Source organism: Clavelina lepadiformis, chromosome 2, assembly GCF_947623445.1.
Source record: "Clavelina lepadiformis chromosome 2, kaClaLepa1.1, whole genome shotgun sequence".
Classification (NCBI taxonomy): Eukaryota; Metazoa; Chordata; class Ascidiacea; order Aplousobranchia; family Clavelinidae; genus Clavelina; species Clavelina lepadiformis.
In genome coordinates, this window is record NC_135241.1 from 20970793 (window position 1) to 20990437 (window position 19645).

Here is a 19645-nt window from a genome sequence, read left to right on the forward strand (position 1 = left end):
TAAACTTCTACACGCTGCTCTTTTTATTAGCATACTCAGCCAGATTTTTCTTGCAATGATCAACATATGCTAAGCATGATAACTAATAATGTTTATTCAGATGCATGCTATTACATATCATCATTTATGCAAATGCACATACTTATTTTCACATCTTTTTAAGTAAGTATTAATGTTGTTAACAACTGACAATTTGAGCATGTTAAGATAAGTATGTTTTAAGGATAACTTGAGCTTTAAAATTGCAGAATGGTAACCATAACCCAGTCTCTATCGCCTAATTTCATATGCTTGTAAAATATCATATAAGCACTGAGCTTCCTCTGTTTTTAAGTTCAAAGTTAGGTACACGAATTTGGTGCATTTCATTAATAAATAAGTTGATGGTGATAACTTTGAAATTTTTGGTTTAACCTTGACGAAAAGTTAACAACACTAAGTGAGTTGTTTCTTAACACCGCTTAGCGGTAGAAAATTAAGACGATTCAATCCTTGTGGTGACGAAAAGATTTTTTTATCAATACAGTACCGCATTCACCTTGATTCTAGACCAGCGGTTCCCAAACTTTTCTAAAAATTTTGCCCGGCGGACCCTTTGCAATTATTTTGATATTTCGCGGTTCTATAAAAATCAAAGAATGCTATAGGAAAAAATGCAAAAACCACACCAATGAAAGAAAAAACTAACAAATACGGTAAGCGTTTAATGGGATGGGTGCACTTGTTTTGCTGCAATTAACTCATCAATGTTTGGTTTTGGATAGCGCAACTCTCATGTCGTGTACTACATCCACCCTCTGAAACTGCTTTAAAGCTTTAAGGACTAATTCTTATTGCGGACCCTCTGAAACTGCTTTACGGACCCCAGTTTGGGAACCGCTGTTCTAGACGCTCTGGAATTGAAGACGCACGAAACACTTTTAAAAAATTGGAGGGCGTACAAGATGTTGCTAAAAATTTACCATTCAAAAAAATTTGCCGCGGATGACTTGAAAGTTTGTAAACGTTTTCTTATCAAGTAAGGAGGAACAAGATAAGCAGCACAGTAATTTTAGTGCGTGCGGTACAGTCCAATTAAATTTGTTCAAATTGTGCAAAAAAACGGAAGTCGAATGAAAAGTATAAAACCACAACAAAAACGGAAAACTTTTTCATGAACACGGTACCGTAAATATCGTATTTGCCAGATTTAGTAGAGTATTTACCTTCAATACTAGGCACAAGAAATGATTTTAAGAAATTGGAGTAATTATTAACAAGATAAGAATTGCAATAATTATTAACAAGATAAGCGACACAGCAACTTGAATGCACAGGGCACGGTCCAAACAAATTTGCTCGTATTGTGGCAAAAATAAGCAGCCTTGGTTTGATTTAAAACGCTTTTGAAGAAAGCTAGAAGCCAGCCGCGCCTTCTATTCGAATATCTGCGATGGTTACAGTTTTAAGATTTCACACTCTAAAATTTCTTTGTCTTTTTCAAGTGTTGTGATGAATTTTCGTTGCTAGCATGATCGCGCCAACAACACTCATCAATGTAGAAGAAAACACCAACCATTACAACATGCAATGCCTACAATCGTAAAATCTCAACAATTGAGATTTGTAACGGAACATGAAACCTATACTGGTAACGAAATGTAAATTTAAGGATAAAGACATCACGACATTTAACCAATAACAGAACAGTTGTGAAAATTTTAGGTAAAATTGATCGACAAAACCTCATGCTCTATTCGTGGTAAGTTGCGCTAAATTTTCAGTCATATAGCAGTTAATAAATTAGAAAAACGGAATTTTTTGGAGTGAAATTCTCAAATTAATAACACTGCTAGTTAAGGACACATAGATCAAGTGAATGAGAAAAAACACCGTCTCCAGACAATCGATAATACTGAAACGTTGGCAGAGTGCCAAGAAACACCTTCAGCAAAGACACAATTGCTTTCTAACATAAATTCTTCTTGGAAAATCTCGACGTGCCAGCTCTACAGCGGCGGAATATGACAAAGCGACCAGTGTGAGTCGGTTTAATGGTCACAGAATGACGCATTTACTGTCACTCTGTCTTTGTTCGGATCTGGGATTGCGTAGATGCACGTGATCGACACGTTCTCCTTGCGAGTGCACAGCTGCAGCAGCTTGCTGATCGTATTGCTCTTGTAATCGCTGGGCTAACTTGCGACTGTAAAGAAGTCAAGATGTGAAGTTAAATTCGTGAAGTTAACGCTGTTCGCGGTTAACTGCAAAAACATCCCAAAAATAACAACAATGAAAAAAAACTAATTTCACAAAGAACCAGCAAGCTTCAAATCATCATCAAACGTTTTGTAGTGCATGGTGCCCGACATAAAATTTCCTAAATTTGGTTTCAATAACAACTAACAATATATGAGGTAAACATATAAAACCAATTAAGGATTTTAGGTGGGGCGCCATGTATTTGTAGAGTGTACTGCTTGACACGTACTCAGCTTCCTCTGTACTTTCACTCATGCAACTGCTCGTGTGGGCCGGCGAAGTTGAACTCGATCCCTCATCCTGCAAGGACAGCGCCACCTGGAGGTCCTGTAAGAGGTGGAAAGACTGCAAAATTGATCAGATAGAAATGGCACTCTATAATTTCCTGCTTTCATTACATAGTATCTTTCACTTAATCAAAACTTTTTTGCGCTCTACTCACATGTTCCATTTGTTGTTCAGGACTTAAATTCTGATCAGGAGAACTTATTGGAGTTTCCAGAGGAGTGCTGAGGAAATTGCCGTCCGTGAATTCAGTGTCTCCCTGCACGCTTGATAAGGTCTCCCATACAATGTTGTGCTTTGTTAGAAACCCCTGGTCAGTGACCAAGGTAAATAATTCATTCTGAAACCAAACAGTAGTCATAATATGATGTCTTTGAAACAAGCTGGTAAAAACAAAATTAAATCTTAACACGCAAATATGAAAATCGTTTAAAACAACATTTGTTTTCTTGTAATACAACAAAGAGCTACGTTAAGGATCACCCCGATTTTTAAATGAACTAAATCAATACCACTGTCAAAAAACTGTGTTTTTGAAGGGTCCTTGGTTAAAAAAAACTTTCATAATGATTATAAAAATGCAAAGTAGTTTGCAAATGACGTTTGTTATTGCGAGTGTTTGTAAGTCGGAGACTGCCCAAATAAATTGGTTTTCAACCATTACATTTAGCAGTAAAAGTACGTCTGAAATCAAGACTCATCTACAAGGTTACCTGCTTCTTATAAAGTGTAGCAAAATGATTGTTTCGAAAAAAGACGGCCAACTGACTGTCTTTCATTGTCTCCAAAATTTTAACCACCCCATGGCATGTGAGTTGAGATGCGGTAGCAGTGAGATACTGTTCTGCCACCAAACCTGCAGTAAGTGATGGGAACAATTGCGTTAATAATACTTTAATGTTTCATACTTGACAAAACAGCAAACCATATTGTAGCCAACTACCAGCTCTTATTACTGTCTCGTCGTTTGATTCTTTGCTGGAGATGATTCTGTCAACCAACTGATTGTAACTGCAGTTTTTCGTAATGGAACAAGTATCTTTGTCCTAGTATAAAACGTTTTTAATGTAAGTAGCTCGCATGACAAAACAAAAAGGTTTTCATCATAAAAAGCACATATGCAGAAAAGGGAATGTGTATGGTGGGGTCAGAACCTATATAATGTATAGTCAAAAACCAACAGTTTGATACCAATCAATAAAACAATAGATGCCTAGCAGTACACTGGCGTTGTCATCATAATGTCAACACAAGAAAACTAAATAAGCAAATCTTTCGTGAGGTTAATCAGACGTAAATATACCTGTGGATCCGGTAACCAGCCATGATACAAGGGAATACGTAGAATATCGAACACAGCAAGCTCTGAAGTGCATTCGAAACTCGTAACATCTTTGAACTGCACATTCACATCGATTCCAGTTTGAAGCTTGGCAAACACGGCAATAGCATCAGACATATTTTGTTCATAATTAAGTCTATCTGGCTCTGGTAAATCACTGGGCATGTCCTCAAACATTAAAGTTCCTGCAAAACTTACAGTTTGTCAACGAAATTGGACAATATAAAGTTTCTCCTCAAACTGTTTATATTAACTGACCTACGTAATCCATAATTTGTCTTGAAGAAATCATTTCAAGCACGCTGGATAAAGTCACCTGCACATAAAAAATCTTATTGATAAAATACGAGTTAAAGAAAAAAATAATGTGTGGGTTTCACAAAATGTGTTTTTCTGGGCAAAAATAAAATTAAAAGCACTTTAAAATACATTGTTAGAAACTACAGTAAGACAGAAAGTGACTTCTTGTGAGAAATAAATAAATAGGTTCACTCACTCTTTTTGAAAGCAGAAGTACATTGAATATTGCCAAGAGTGGACAGGGTCCATTTCTATTCTGTGTAATCACTGGAGCCTTTTCATTCATCCAGTTAATCCACTTTATGTGATAAACACAGGGATCTTCAGCCGGTTCATCTACTACTGTTTGGTTGTTGCTAACAGGAGTTGTGATTGGAACTGCATCAACCGTATCACTAGAACCTTCCTGGTTTGGCATGGCTTCACTTTAAAGGTAGTCAAACACTGCCCACTATTATATGGTTATATAGCACACACAACCTGCAGAGATTAACAAGGCATGAGACAGGTTTATGGGTGAGTAATAACAATTGAAAAGAAGACAAACGATGTAAAACATGTGCTTAGGAATGAATAGAAAGAATAAATAATATAATATCACTCAAGTTAGCTGATGTTACTGCAAGGAAGTAAAGACCAAAGAGCGACCGAGGTCATAACTAAAGTGTGCGCAAGACCATGTAAACAGTAAACACATAACTGTATTAAAACTTGAAAGAATAAAAATGCAAAAAAAATTTAAAATGAATTATAGCCTACAGAATAAAATTTTTAATTGGTAAATAACATTTACGAGTTAGCCTAATATCATATCGGCAAAGAAACAATAAACCTAAAACTTTTAACTATTCCCTATTTCCTCCCTTGGCTAAATTTCCCCCAACAAATATTAAAATTATTCCCTTGGTGACCAAAGTAGTTCCCATTTACTGCTCTTGAGGACAATAGCAACAGTAGTTTTTATACATAATTCACAAACAGGAAAATGCATTATCTTGTATCTTAAGTATTGATATATTGCACCAATGACAATCAAATGCAAGCCAATAGGCTGCATTTTAATGCAATGGCACAGTGTCAGTATATCCATCCAGTTATTAATACGTTTTGGAAAAAAACCTGTTGGGGTAAACCCATTGCATATAAAACTGATATTCACAAATCACAACACACCAGTTACTAACATTTAGTCAACGCTTTGTTGTTTTAATCTTCTGCTTCCGAATGGTGTTGATTTTACAGGCGGTTGAGTCATTTTGCTGCAGATGCTTATAAAAGGTTCTGCCAACAATTTTCTGTTCGATGTCGAAGTTTCAAAAAGTTTTACTTTCTCTTTTGATGCCCAACTAAGCGCGTTCGATGTCTCCACTTGTCTCTCCGATTGCAAGTCGCACTTGTTGCCGACAACAACAATTGTAATGTCCTTCTTTTCTCTCGTCTTCTCAATTTCCTTTTTAATACTTTCCATACATTTAAACGATTCTTTACTTGTGACACTATACACCAGAATAAACCCATCTCCAAAATGGAAGTAATGTTTTATCGTATTCGCGGCATTTGCCTCGATCCCAGGTGTGTCCTGGATCCTGACAGTCTCCTTTACACCTCGATCAGTGTCAATCTGCGCCAGGTAAGTATCTTCAATGGTTTTGAATAACGTATCACAGGCATGCTCACCATATAACAAGTTTTCCAATATTGAAGTTTTTCCAGTGCTACTTGCTCCGCATATGACAAGCTTGGTTATTTTACCCATTGTAACAAAGGAAACTGAGAAGACAATTTTCAGGCTTTAAAACGATCCAGTTGATGCAAAGGCAATTCAATGTCCTTTCTTTAAACCTTACGCTTTGGTAACCACCTCTTGTTTAATGTATAAAAAAATGACATAGACGAAGGCCAGACGCAAATGCCAGAGAGAAACAGAAAATATAGTTAAGCAACTTATTTCTATATTAAAAGTAGGTCGGTCATTGTAAGAAACGCTAAAAGCTACAAAAATGTAATTTGCAGTTTTAAACCTAAGTGGCTTGCAAAATCTCCAATCTTTAGCAACTGGGAATTTTGTTGTTTTCAGCCTAAGATTTTACAGTGTGAGAAGAAATTATTCTACAAAAACTAAGTCTTTTGAAGGGCGTATAATGCTGCCTCACTTTGATGTTATGTGTGTATTGTATAGGACTATAGGCCCATGTTAATAAGTGAAGAAAAAAGACAAGAATTAATTAAAATCAAATCTTTTTTGACGACGACGACTTCCACATTAGCAGGCATGCAACACCACAAATTGCGCCACGCAAATGCAATAGCCTCACAGGCTAGGCTTACATATAATTTACATTTACACTATAAATAGAATAGCCCTATAGGTATCAAGGTTACCAAGGCCTATCAAGGCTATCACTGACGCTGTCGCTGTATCATAACAAAACTGTTGCGTTGAAAGTTTGGCGCACATAAAGGCCAGCTTTTTGAGCCGGAGAAATCTAGCATACTTTCCGCTTGAGCTGCAACACGTCTACCAAGTACCGACAAAATCAAGAATTACAAAAAATATGTAAATGAATTTGAAATGTTATTGTTGAAAATCTAAACCATTTTGCAAAACTACTTTCTCTGCTTTTTTTTCAAGATGGGCTAAGGCAATTTGGTAAAACGGTTAATACGATATGATTTCTTTCCGCTAGGCCAAGATAACCATATAACAACACAGCACTAAAAAGAGGACAGTACTAAAATATACTCCAACCTATATATTTTAGCACTTAAACTGTTTTTTTTCACTATGTTTTATACACTATATTTTACCATTCCACCACTCGAACCTGTATGTTTTAGTAGTATTCTTAAAATGACGCAGATTGCCACCAGTACAACCAAAGAATATAGAACTCTCACATCTTAGAGTTTATAGAGAGACTTTGAGTTACACTCGTAAAGTAAATGATGATTCACTCAATTTCGAAATCGTTGTGCTAAGTAGCATATTGCGTGGACTTAAGTCGGGGTGCCGTTTAGTAAACCAGCGCACAACCAGATGACGTCACAATTTGAGTAGTTTGGGTCTAGTATACAAAGGCAACCTGTGGTTGTGCACTGACTTACATTCTAAACCCGATAAATGTATTTACAATTACAAGCATTAGGCTTGTAATGAATTTAATTTGAACTAAAAAAAGATTAAATAGATGCACATTTGATTTTCAATTACACACTTGAGTCACCGTATCTGCACATCTGCGATCTAGGCGAATCCTGCTATGAAATACAAGCAGGCGGCTAGCGAAGTATGCACCTGTTTAATCTTTTTCCAACGCAGATCTGTTCTGTAACTTACTATATAGAACACTTGTAATTATAGATTTAGCTAACACCTAGTAGCTGATACTGTGGGCCAGATAATTTTCATCGATTCTTATCGAAATTTGGCCAATCCTTACAGCTAAATGGTTGAAGCCATCGGTGTTCATTAGTTACGCTTAGATGATTACAAACATTTTTCATAGTGTTGCTTGTGACCTTTTCCCTGGTATGACTATGTTCTTTTTGGTGTTTTGTGCAAACGATTGGGCACGCTTGCCACTTGTTGAGTTGTTGCCGACCCACACCTCAAAATAAATCCAATATATTTTAATAAGCTGTGTAGGCTTTTCGTTTGTGTTCCCTTCTTCAAGCAGTAGCGGTATGCTGTTACTACTTATTACAGCGTTCTGGGTAGCATTTCGTTTTGATAGTTAACACAATCGCAGAGTCCCAGCGTAGAATTATATGCAATCTTATTGTGAAGGTAAATTTAGACTATTAAACATCTGTTTACGTGGCTTCTACATCAGGGCATACATAGTTTGCTAAAAGTTAAGATAAAATTTATTTTAGGTATGCAACTGCCAAGACCAGCAAACAATCGTACTTGGTTCTTAATATTTATTTTATTTAGCCCGTGCATTGAAAGAATTGATATTTATTTTGGCAAGTTATGTGCATACTTCCCAGTGTGGCTCACTATTTAAGCAGAAATAACTGTGATTGCTGTATGTGGGACACACACAAACACATTTTTGTTTATGGAAAATACCTTGCCTTTTAAATAATACTCTGCTGTATTATCTAAAATTTCTAGAAAGTTCGGTTGCAGTATATTTGTTACAACTTTTGAATGTAACCTGATGGATGATGAACAAGCAGTTTTAGAGGTTGTTCACATTGTCAGTGAAATAAGATTTGCTGTGAAAGACGTTGAAGTTGCAAAGGAGGACCCACTTACCTTCCATGTTACAACTCATGAAACTTTCACTTATCAGCTGCAGCTAAGTAACAGAGGATTGCATGTGTTGTCTGTTAAAAATTGTCTCGATGAATCATTAAATGATTGTGTGATTGGTCAAATCTTTGAAACCATTTACTCTTTTTTGGACCAAGTGAGCCCACAATACAGATTCCTGTTTGCGGAAAGCATCTCTAAAAAACTGAGCGGTGAACTGGGTGATATCTAGAAGGTGGCAAAGCATAGCTATCTAAATATAGTACTTTTATGTCAACTATGGCTGAAAGTAAAGACTCTCATTCAAATCGTAAAAGTTGGTTTAAAATACTAGGACTAGGATCAAGCAAAAATCAAAGCCCTAATGTCAGCGAATCACAGACCACTAACATCCTTACTGAGGATTTTTGGGTAGCTCTTTCTACCAGCTCTTCGCTAGAATCGAGGGTAAACAAGCTTCATCAGTTTGGAAATCTACTTGAAACAAAGCAACTGGAACGTAGAGACATCGAAAAAATTTGGGTGGAAACTAAGGACTTATTAAAAGCAAGCATTCCACCAAATGTTCGGAAAACATACTTTGAATTCTTAAGGCGCCTAATAACCTGCCAATACCGGCAATTAGGAATGCTTGTTCCAATGTTTTATCATGAATTGAAAATGCATTCGTACATGGCAGAAGAAGACATTGCAAACCACATGTTGATAGTTAACGCTCTTACCGATCACGGCAAAAATATCTACATGTTGGAGCAAGAGGTGGGTGCTTTTTATCTTTTGAATTTTGTAAATTAAATTGTAGATGTCCTGTATATGATTGAAGAGCATTTTAAGTGGCACAGATCACGGTGCCTCATTTGTTTCCAGTAGGTTGTTTTATAGGGAAATCTCATTACAGTTGATGACTCATTTATAAATAGGTTTGGCTTTTGTATTGAACAGCCTTCACGGTTAATGTAAAGACATAAAGTTATGTATATATATAAATATATATATACTGACTGGTCTATAATATGTATACAGTTAATATACACACAATTTAACGAAAATTAGTTAGGCTGAAATGTATTTTTGAACACAGTATAAAATATATGTAATATTTGATTTTTGAATATGTGTGCATGTATTAATCAAGCTTTTGCCAACTGCATTCGTTCAACTTTTTAAGTATTATGTATAATGATGTTTTTGAAAATATGATGATTTTTATTTGTTGAATTTTTCATGACTATGGCTGTTTTAATACCTCAGATTGGACCACATTTAGTTCAGTGGATGGACCAATTGGGTGGCGACGAAGTATATTTGTCTCTTCTGTTAAACATAATTAAGTTTAATTCAAGCCATCTTGGTCGTGAGATAGTTAAAGGTATTGTGCAGCATCTTTGTGACCATGCCAATTCGCCTTCATCAATCAAGGAATTGCAGTCCCTTTTGAAGGTGCTGTGTTGGAATATATATAACTGATAGAGTACACAAATAACTTTGATTTAGTATATATATTAATTGTTAAAGTTAATAATTGACTTTAAAAGACTTTAGTAAGTTTGCTCTTTTTTATAAGTGACATTTTTAGGTGCTTGATGCAATTATCTGCTATAATTCCCTACCGCAAGAATGTCTGCAAGGTGTTATATTCACTATGTGCAGAGCTGTCAGTCTCAAAGAGATGTGTGACCAAAGCTGGAAGCTTATGAGGAACCTTTTAGGAACTCACTTGGGCCACAGCTGCATCGGTATTATGTGTCAAATCCTGGAAAGTGAACCGTATGAAGATTTTTCCGTGTCACGTAGTGCAGTGTTTTTCATCGGGATGGGTCTTTGGGGTTCCAAATGCGTTACGTCACTGATGTACAAACCACAGTCAATTTTACCATCGTTTCAGTATTCTCTTAAAAGCAGAAATGCAGTCGTAGGATTTGAAATTGCTTTGACCTGTCAAAGGCTTGTGAAAAAGTTTGGTCATGATCTCCACGTGTCTGCCTGGGACAATATTTTAATAATTATTCCAATGCTTTTAGAAATTTGTGTCGATGGAACCCATAAATTGCAAAAGTTAGTCAGTAAAACGACTCATGATCTTCTGACATTAATTGAACAACTCTACGAAACGCAGGCATTTAATGGTTCTGTTGAAAAACTTTTTGAAATCACCAGCAGTTGTCTCAAAGACAGACCAACCGAATCAATTCTGTTACTGCTCACCCACCAGTCCCAGTCTATAAGGCCTGGTAGAGAGAATTGGATCACAGGATTAAATTCTTTGATGGAAAAATACTACAAAGCAAGTATGGACACAGCCATAAGACTGAACACGCTTGAGATTTTATCCACCATTGTACTGAACAACATGGATGTTTATGAAAAAGACCTACTGGACGTTATTGTTCTGCCATTGCTACAGAATGTTTCATTAGAAAGTGAAAGTGCTGTCCTTGACAATGCCATTGAATTTTTGTTACAAGTTAGTTTAAAATGCAAAACAAGTCGTTGTATTCATTTACTTCAACTGCTGAAGTCATTTGTGCAATTGCGTTTCAATTTTGACAGTTTAAATGCCTTCTCTGCGGTAGAATGTGCACTCCAGGGCATTGTGAAAGTGTTTTTAGTGAAGCTACACAGTCCGCACTCATCTCATGCTATAGAGGCTTATCACTGGTTAATTGATTTTCTTGACCATTATTACGAAAATGATAACTTGCTGAAACAACCAGCGACACTGTGGAGTGTACGCAAGGAAGTCTTGGCAGCACTGTTTCAAATTCGTGCAAATTCAAAGCTGCTGGTCAGACTCAGTAATTCAAGTGTGATGAGCTCTGTTACTTGTTTTAACGCTGAAGCCAGTCTTGAGAACGATTTTCTGAGCAAATTACCTCAAGTTAGGCCAAGTTCTGGCAACCTTATGTCAGTTTATCTCCCGTTTTGTGATGCGTTTTCGTGCTTTGTGCAATGTCTTGAGAAAGAAAGATACTGGCCTGTTCTGGAAGTGACCTTAAATGGCCTGTTCACCCTGCTTGATAACAGAATTCTCATTTTAAGTGTTGGAGCAGATGCACTGGACCATTTAGCTGAAGCATTAACTGGTCTCATATCAAATGCTACCAGGATGTCAACGCTTATTTGTGCCCCTAAAGGTTTCAAAAGATCCGATTTACAAGCAAGTACTCTTTATCCTCTCACTGTTTTAACTTCGTTTCATGAATACCTGCACATTTCAAGACAGCGTCAGATACTACGTTGCTTGGAGTCGGGCTTTACCACAAGATGTGCTAAGCAGTGTATATGTGCTATATCCTTGTGTATGATTGGAATGACTTCTGATGCATTGGTCCGTGTTCTTCCCTCTATTTTGCTGCATCTATCACAGATGTCGGCCACTACTCACTTGGCACCAGCTGTCCTGGAATTACTCTCCTCATTGTCACAACTGCCAACTTTGTATGCGAATTTCGTGGAAGACCAATACATGAGTGTATTTGCCATTGCCTTGCAACATGCAAATCCTGCCAAATATTCACTTTACATTGTGTCACTCGCGCACCATGTTATCAGTATGTGGTTCGTGAAATGCAGGCTTAGCTTTCGGCCAGACTTCATTCAATATATTGCTCGAAATTTACAAAATGTCAATCGTACGAAATCCAGTGACTCCCTTCAGCACAGTCTCATTGAATCCTGCATTGATGTGATGGCACGTTATGCTTTTTCTGATAGTATGCCTGTGGCCAAACAACCCACACAAATGAAGTGTTTTGCTGTGAATGGTCAGAGTGCCACTTGGCTATTTGGCAATCGCATTATCACCATCAAGACCGGTAGATGCAACGATCATTCAACTATCCCAAACCAACTTCCTCAGATTGGAGATTTTCCCCCTTTAACAAACAACAGTAGTATTGCTTCTGACCCAGCATCTAACGATGCAAATGATCGAAAAATGTCCATTGAAGCACCTGCCAAGTTGCAGACTACCATGAATAGTAATGTTGTGTCCATGAGACACCGTCATAGGTCGAGTGGCGCAGTGTTGAAGCGCAGCAGTGGTATTGAGTTTCCAGTAAGTGTGAAAGAACCTATTGTTGATTCCATACCAGAACAAAACATCACGGCAGACAGGGAAAGTGCTTTAACCCCAACAAAGGTAGGAACAAGCTGGGCTGAGATCAATATTAGGAGACCATCTGGAAATACATCATTTTTGTTGTTTGGCCATCAGTTGAATTTGGTCTCTTCGCTTGCTGAAAGTGATATTAGCGATGTTGCTGCAGTATCCACTTTTCCTGCATCAGCATCGGACCTTCAAGTTTCTCAACAGGAGAAGATAAACGGACTCCCAGCTCTTTCCAAAAGTCTAGCAAAGGATGGAGACAGCGATGACAGTACAAAACAAGGTTCTCCTCTCACTCGTAATCGCAGCCATACAGTGTCGTCATCACAGGATTATGTCCAGGGAGCAGCTGCACGAGCCAGAGCGAAGAGCCGTGGCGTGGCCTCACCTAAAAGCCGGGGAAGGTTGTCAGGCCCGGTTGCATCTCCGATGAATGATCAGAGTAACCGAAACGATGCTAACCTCACTCCAGGGTTTGTATTTCTGCAAATGTTTCAAACTGCCATGGTGCCAGAGAGCTTGCAACGACCACTACTCCTGCCTAATACTGCTACGATAGATCGCGCTGTGCACGTCCTTGACATGATCCCACCGTATGACACTTGGGGCACTGGAGTGGTGTACGTACGTCCTGGACAAGGCGAGGTTGGCCGGGACATTTTGTGCAATCAACACGGTTCGAAAAGGTATCAGCAATTCCTGGACTCTTTGGGTTGTCTTGTTTCGCTTCCTGATTGTGACATGTCGCACACATACTTGGGCGGCTTGGACCAAGGCGGTGACGATGGCCAGTTTACTTACGTGTGGCAGGAAAATATCATGCAGATGGTCTTCCACATTGCCACCCTGATGCCAAACCATGAAAATGAGGATTCATCGAAAGTACGCCACATTGGAAACGACTATGTCACAGTGGTTTATGATGACAATGACTCGCCGCAATACGTTCCCGGTTCCATTTATCAAGGGCAATTTTTGTCAGTTGAGATTATTATCACCCCTCTAGACCTCGGCTTCAACTCGGTTCGTGTCGTTTATCATAAGGAAGAGATCAAAGATATGATGCAGATACGTGAAAAGAGAACAGTTTCTGATGAAAGACTTGGCTTGTTAGTTAGACAATTATCACTGCACGCCAACATGGCGGCTTCCGCCTATCTGCACCAGAAAAAACCCGAATATTTTATATCGAAACCGCTGTCACGCTTGAAGCAAATCAAACGCATTCGATCAAGAGCAATACAGGAACTGGCTTGTAAGAATGAATCCAGTGCGGCACGTTATAGCTCTCTAGATGAATCCTCTGCGTATCCGCTTGAAGAGTTTTCAGATTACGTTTAATACCGGCGATGTTGTAGGATTATATTTCCCTTAAGACATGCGAAGTTTTAGTTGTGCCTGTTACACTCTACCTTACCCATTGCTTTTGTTCTGTAAATTTATCGGTATTTTCTCTACTGCCTGGTTGATACTGTATTTGCGACTGTCGTGTTTATGTCATCATGTTCAATTCATTTGTTATGGGGAAGCGGTTCTGTTTTAAAAATTGCCTTTGACATCAAACTTGAAGTGATTGATAATAATGATTGACGTTCCCAGAATAAACTGTTATCGATACATGTCGTAGACCTCTACATGCAAAACGAATTGAACTTGTGAACAGTGCTAACGTTTTAAAACAAACTTTGTGTCCGCTTTAAATTGCTATCCAGTGCTTCTCATTGCAGTTTGGCATATCATGGTCATAAAGTGTCTTGTATGTGGGTACGGTTCACCATAAGATTCTTTCTTTCTTGTGCTATAATCGTGCATGCAAACAACAAACGAGCAGTGAGTGCTATTACCATACCACAATGTAATACTGAAATCATTTTCAAATCGGCGCTACCGGATAGGATTTCAATGAACCCTATACAGAGTTCACTTTTTCTTGACTCGTTTGCATTGGCATTTCAGCTGATTAATATAGGGATACAGCGAAACAAAGGGGTATGGTTCGGAGAAATCCCAGTTAGGCTATATTTTAGTGTAAGATTTACATGGATGTAAAAATTACCAACAGGGACGCGTACTTGCTGCAAGTGATGTCTTGTAGATTTGCTTACTTGTATGCTAAAGAAATGAAAGAAATTAATTGCAACGTTTATTGCAAACGAGAGTATAATGGCGTGAAAACCTGACTGCCAATTTCTGCTTCAACAACAAACAGCATGTAAATATATGGTTTAGAATCACAATCAAAAAGATAGTTTTTAAACACGATTTGAAGAGAATTGTTGTTTTACAGCGTTGATAGACGCCAAATTTACAATCAATCCAAATGAATAACACTATCAGGGACGTAGCCAGAAAGTATATATTTGGAGAGAGCAAGATTTTTTGGTGTCATAAATAACGTCATAAACTTGCTGAATCATGCGGGAGATCGCGCTTTAAGACCATCATTTCTTCATAAAGAACTTCAAGAAATATTTTTTCAAAAAATGATGACAAATTTTAACATTAATAGATTGACGAAGCAAAGAAATTTATGCAAATACCATTACTGTACAGTATAATGGTTTATTATGACAGATGGTATCAACAAGTTGAACAAAACGTCGTTGCGACCACCCGTGGTCACAGTTGTTCAAGTATGGCCATTTCTTTAAAACGTTAATTACGATGTAGCCTAATTGCCTTCAAACTAACAAATAAGACTAATATGGATTTAACCGAAATTTCCGCCAATTAAGATAACGTAGATTCCATGATGAAGTAAAACAACACACAACGACTAAAAATGCCGGCAAGCACTGTAAATTTATGACTAATGATATCCACTGAGATTCGTATACATGTTAAGTAAGGTACATCTCAGTTGGGACTCAGATGAACGAACTTGCATCGACCATGTCAGATCAACTACTATGGTGCAACAATGGTTTTACAAACAGTTTCAGAAGCAGGCGCTACAATGTCAACATAAACGGTTAGAAATAATCTTTTAAGGGGTCTTTTGCCCTCCAACTTGAAGGCCTGAATGATAAGGAGTGAAAATGTAAAACAAAAACAATTATGACGTAAGAATTTCTCGATCCTGATATGATAATAAAAAAAAGGAAACCGATTTTAAGTATTTTTTAAAGATTTGCTATTAGCTGAAGTCTAATAACACGAATTATTAAACCAAACTCTTCCAAAAATCCTTTCCGCTGGCAAAAATCTGAGGGCAAAGGCGCCTCTCGTCCCCCCCACCTACGCTCTTCCACTCTACTAAGCCACGTGATCCAAAACATTCTCAACCAATTACCGTGGAGTCTGCGTGCACATTGCATTTCGTTCATACGTCATAATTCAGATTGAAACCTATACGTTGAGATTTTACAAATTAGCTTTGGGTGTCAGCGGCTTAAACACGAGATGCATAGATGCAATGCTTGCATCGGCAAATATTCTTTCACCGGTACTCTCATCTTCATAATCCGACATCTTCATTTCATGTACTAAGTTGAAGCCATATTTTTCGGCAATGTGTTTTGATTCTGGAGCAGTAGCAATTCCCACTACGGAATTAAACTGTCCACTGATGGTGTTCCGTTTAATAGATCTTTTGATGAAAAAAACACAATTTGTATACTGTACCATCACAATGATTCTATGTATATATGCGTACTATCATAGCACTTCTAATATTTTAATAATAGAAAAAGTGTCACAAGTGACCAAGTTATATTGATAACACAAATGACAGAATGAAATAATTTACATACAATTTATGCAAATTTCTGTTCTCACCTCACCACCAACTGTTGAGCTACTCCTCTACCAGAGTAAGCTGCATCCACAGACACCCAATAGCCTGCAATGTAATTTTTGCCACAAAATTTGTCAATCACTTTTTGCAAAAAGTCGTCAAACTGAAAAGTAATGCAATCGTTATTGCACAATCAGAAGAAACTATTATGAATGACTATTGTAAGGGGATTCATTTGAAGAACACTTTTATGATTTAAATTGAGTTCATAAAAATGCTTAGATCTATATCCGATTTATTTAAGAGAATGTAAAACGATCATTATAGGTGTAAGTTTAGTAATGCGATTTTAATAAAATTCACAAGCATGTCATGGAAAAATGCAATTACGATGCTTGACAATAAACAAATGTCATTACCCTGATAAAGTACTTGGTCTTTGGTGACACAGATTGCAAATATTTTTCCACATTTACAACAGAGGCGTAATGACTGGAGCAGTTGATTTGAACTCCGCAAAGTTGGTCATCATTGTCACCGTCAAAAGCTCCCATACTCGTGTTGTCGGCTAAAAACATCTGATATCAGATATCAGCGTTGAAAACTCATCTTTCTGTAATTTTATTATCTTTAAGCAGGTTACCCGGTATTCAGTATAATTTTTATGAATTAATTATCAACTTGAAGTTGTTTATGTTACGTAACATACGAGGTTTGGCCAAAAAGTACCCGGTCTTATTTCCTCCCCTTAAAGACAATACTATGCCAGGGAGATTGTTTCGGCATATTGTGATATAACTATCAATATCCATTCTAGAATGTTTCAAGCCAAGAAGTGGTGTCTCTTCTTTTTATGAAGCATTCAGTACAGTCTTATACTGCACGATTTTCATTTGTTAATCACAAGCAAAATGACAAGGCGTCTCGAACAAGGTATTGCATCAAGTTTTGCCAAACGCTTGGTATAAAAATCAAACTGAAACAATTCAAAAGATTCAACAAGCTTTTGGAGAGAGAAGAGGCGTTAAGCTAAACTCAAATAAATCAAACCAATTCAATATTGAGAATGGAAGCATCCGGATTTAGGAGCATGAGCATTCCAGAGGAGGAGCTCAAGAGATGTTTTCAAAAGTGGAAGTGGCGCTGGGAAAAGTGTTTGTACTTGCAAAAAGAGTATTTTGATGAAGATTAATAAAAATGTTTTAAATTTCTTGTGTTGTGTTTTTATGCTTTAAAGTAGGATACTTGTTGGCCAGACTTCGTATAACTAACTTAACGCAGGTTAAAAGTTACAGTATGCAGCGATTTCCTTCATTGTCAGACATTGATTGCACTGTACTTACAGCAGCGTAGGTTGCATACTCATATCTTTCTTTCTCCGAAAATTTCAGACTTATGCAAAGGGGATCCATCATGCAGAAATGGTTTGCTACAGATTCTATGACGTCATTTTTGTCATTAACAGTGAGAAGTCGATAGTAAATACCGGATGTTTCAATTGGCATTTTGTAAATCTTATCCAAACAACAGGTGGCTCATTGAAATCACAAAGAATATCTGAAAAGTTACATTTAATTCAAAGGATTTACGGTTTTAATGCGAAGGGCTACGAAAAATATATTTAGGTTCATATATTAATAAGCATTCATTTAAATTGTACTTGGTGTTGTAATCTAAGTTTTAAAACCTATTCTTGTAGCTTACACAACTCTACCACCTTGGCATACCTCTAACTTTTCAGTTGGACAACACATATAGCATAGCTCTAACCTTGGACTCTTTTTACCTCATCATACAGGCAGCTAAAACAAAATCCTTTTATTTGACTGTATTTAGTTACTAAATGAAACACTATTTCGCCATACAGCAGCTTGAGTGCTTTCGTTCTGCACAGTTCTTCTTTGCCGACAGAACCACTATCCATTAAATATTATACAGGGTATTATCAAAGCGCACTCTCTCTCGTATCATAGGCTGGCTGAAAACAGAAAAGAAAAAAAGAGTTTTCCAATAAAATGAATGAAAAGCATTAAACCGTAACGTTGGTAGCCTGTACGCATGAATGGTTCTGTAGCGGTCGTTGGATGTTTCTTTTTGTTTGTCGCTTGTTGGCGCCCTCGGGATGCTCCCAGCACGTCGGAGTCACCAGAATATATGGCGAAGGTAAATTGTTGTTGAGTTGTTACGTTGCTGCGTTGTTGACTCCTTGTCTCAGAAGGTTGCTGTTTAAGTTGTATGCCAACTTCGCTCATATATTAAAGTAAATGCACAGGGCCTTCTTAATTCAACCTTTATTCAATCTTGCGTCCTGTGCTCAAGCAGTGCAAAACGGAATGGGACGGTAAAACGAACGAGCAGTGCCGAAATGAACACGTGCTGGGAGCATTCCGGGGGCGCCAACAAGCGACAAACTAAAGAAACATCCAACGGCCGCTACAGTTTTAACTAATTTCTTCCAAGCGTAAAGTTTCAATAAATGCCTGAATTATGTATAAATCTTGACCTTGCAAAGGAATAATGCATTCACAATATCCAGGAAGAATACAATACTATACCTCAGCTGCAGCGTTGCTTATTATTGGCTGCAGTTTTACAGTTAGACAAAATACTTGCAGCTGGTTGGTTGTGTTGAGATCAAACCTGTATTGAACCACTTTGTCACGGCCACCAGGTATAAAGTTACAGCACTTGACTGATAGTCAGCCCCGGACAATATCAATGAAATCCAATCGTAAATGCTTTTCACATCTAAGACCCAGAAAACCTTATGAGTAGTACTGTAATAGCCTACGCAGTCAACAGAGTCGCAATGACTCGAGTTACTTTTACCATTGAAGAACTCTTTGACTTATCTTATCTTAATTTACCTGTTGAATTATTTGACTCTATTGTTGCGTACGGTTAGAATACTCTAACTTTTTTCAACTGAAAAGTTTTAATATTACTACAGAAATAGTTTACAAGAAAATGGTTTTATTATAAGTGCTGTACACTTTCTCAATATTACAAATAACCAAAAAGATAAGTAATACTGCTGTTTTTAAGATGTCCATGGCATGAGTTGCAAGCACCTTGACTAGCTCAGACCAACGATATAAAGAAGATATAAGTTCTTTATATCGTTGCTCAGACAATTGGTCTGTTTATTTCGTTGATTAAACCAATTAACACTTTCTATCTCGACGATTCACTCGACTTACTCTCGATCTCTTCTCGCTGGTAGAAGTGCGAGCTTATAACTCCAATCGTGAAAGCGATGGGAGTGAAAATGATCAACAAAGAAAACGCTGCGAGTCGTTGCAGGTGCAAAGGGTTAAACAATGTTTACACAATGTGAGATACATATAGCTAAAGCTAACACATTAAAAGATA

General features: G+C 37.5%; 4 protein-coding genes across 6 annotated transcripts; 1 reads left to right on the plus strand and 3 right to left on the minus strand.

Moving 5' to 3' along the window:
- Positions 1 to 940: 940 nt before the first annotated feature.
- Positions 941 to 4644, minus strand: LOC143445938 (ubiquitin carboxyl-terminal hydrolase MINDY-2-like). The gene is made up of 8 exons (XM_076945352.1): positions 4365 to 4644; positions 4127 to 4184; positions 3830 to 4053; positions 3470 to 3572; positions 3240 to 3382; positions 2684 to 2866; positions 2471 to 2568; positions 941 to 2185 (listed from the first exon to the last, which is right to left on the minus strand). The coding sequence occupies exons 1-8, from the start codon at positions 4584 to 4586 to the stop codon at positions 2038 to 2040; spliced, it is 1179 nt and encodes a 392-aa protein (XP_076801467.1). The 5' UTR covers positions 4587 to 4644; the 3' UTR covers positions 941 to 2037.
- A 4-nt stretch (positions 4645 to 4648) lies between these two features.
- Positions 4649 to 6612, minus strand: LOC143445939 (NF-kappa-B inhibitor-interacting Ras-like protein 2). Its single transcript, XM_076945353.1, has one exon. It carries the CDS (start codon positions 5922 to 5924, stop codon positions 5355 to 5357), a length of 570 nt encoding a protein of 189 aa, XP_076801468.1. The 5' UTR covers positions 5925 to 6612; the 3' UTR covers positions 4649 to 5354.
- A 2050-nt stretch (positions 6613 to 8662) lies between these two features.
- On the plus strand, positions 8663 to 14658 carry LOC143445415 (tuberin-like). The gene is made up of 3 exons (XM_076944498.1): positions 8663 to 9188; positions 9681 to 9869; positions 10006 to 14658. Exons 1-3 carry the CDS (start codon positions 8700 to 8702, stop codon positions 13876 to 13878), a joined length of 4551 nt encoding a protein of 1516 aa, XP_076800613.1. The 5' UTR covers positions 8663 to 8699; the 3' UTR covers positions 13879 to 14658.
- Positions 14659 to 14677: 19 nt separating this feature from the next.
- On the minus strand, positions 14678 to 18247 carry LOC143445416 (uncharacterized). Of its 3 annotated transcripts, none has more exons than XM_076944500.1 (5): positions 17617 to 18247; positions 16693 to 16851; positions 16315 to 16436; positions 15981 to 16126; positions 14678 to 15885 (listed from the first exon to the last, which is right to left on the minus strand). In XM_076944500.1, exons 1-5 carry the CDS (start codon positions 17776 to 17778, stop codon positions 15860 to 15862), a joined length of 615 nt encoding a protein of 204 aa, XP_076800615.1. In that variant the 5' UTR covers positions 17779 to 18247; the 3' UTR covers positions 14678 to 15859. The 3 variants fall into 3 exon arrangements, with proteins under 3 accessions (XP_076800615.1, XP_076800614.1, XP_076800617.1); XM_076944499.1 differs by having other exon boundaries at positions 14681 to 16126; positions 17617 to 17830; positions 18044 to 18247; XM_076944502.1 differs by having other exon boundaries at positions 14685 to 16126; positions 16693 to 16886; positions 17617 to 17752.
- Positions 18248 to 19645: the final 1398 nt, after the last annotated feature.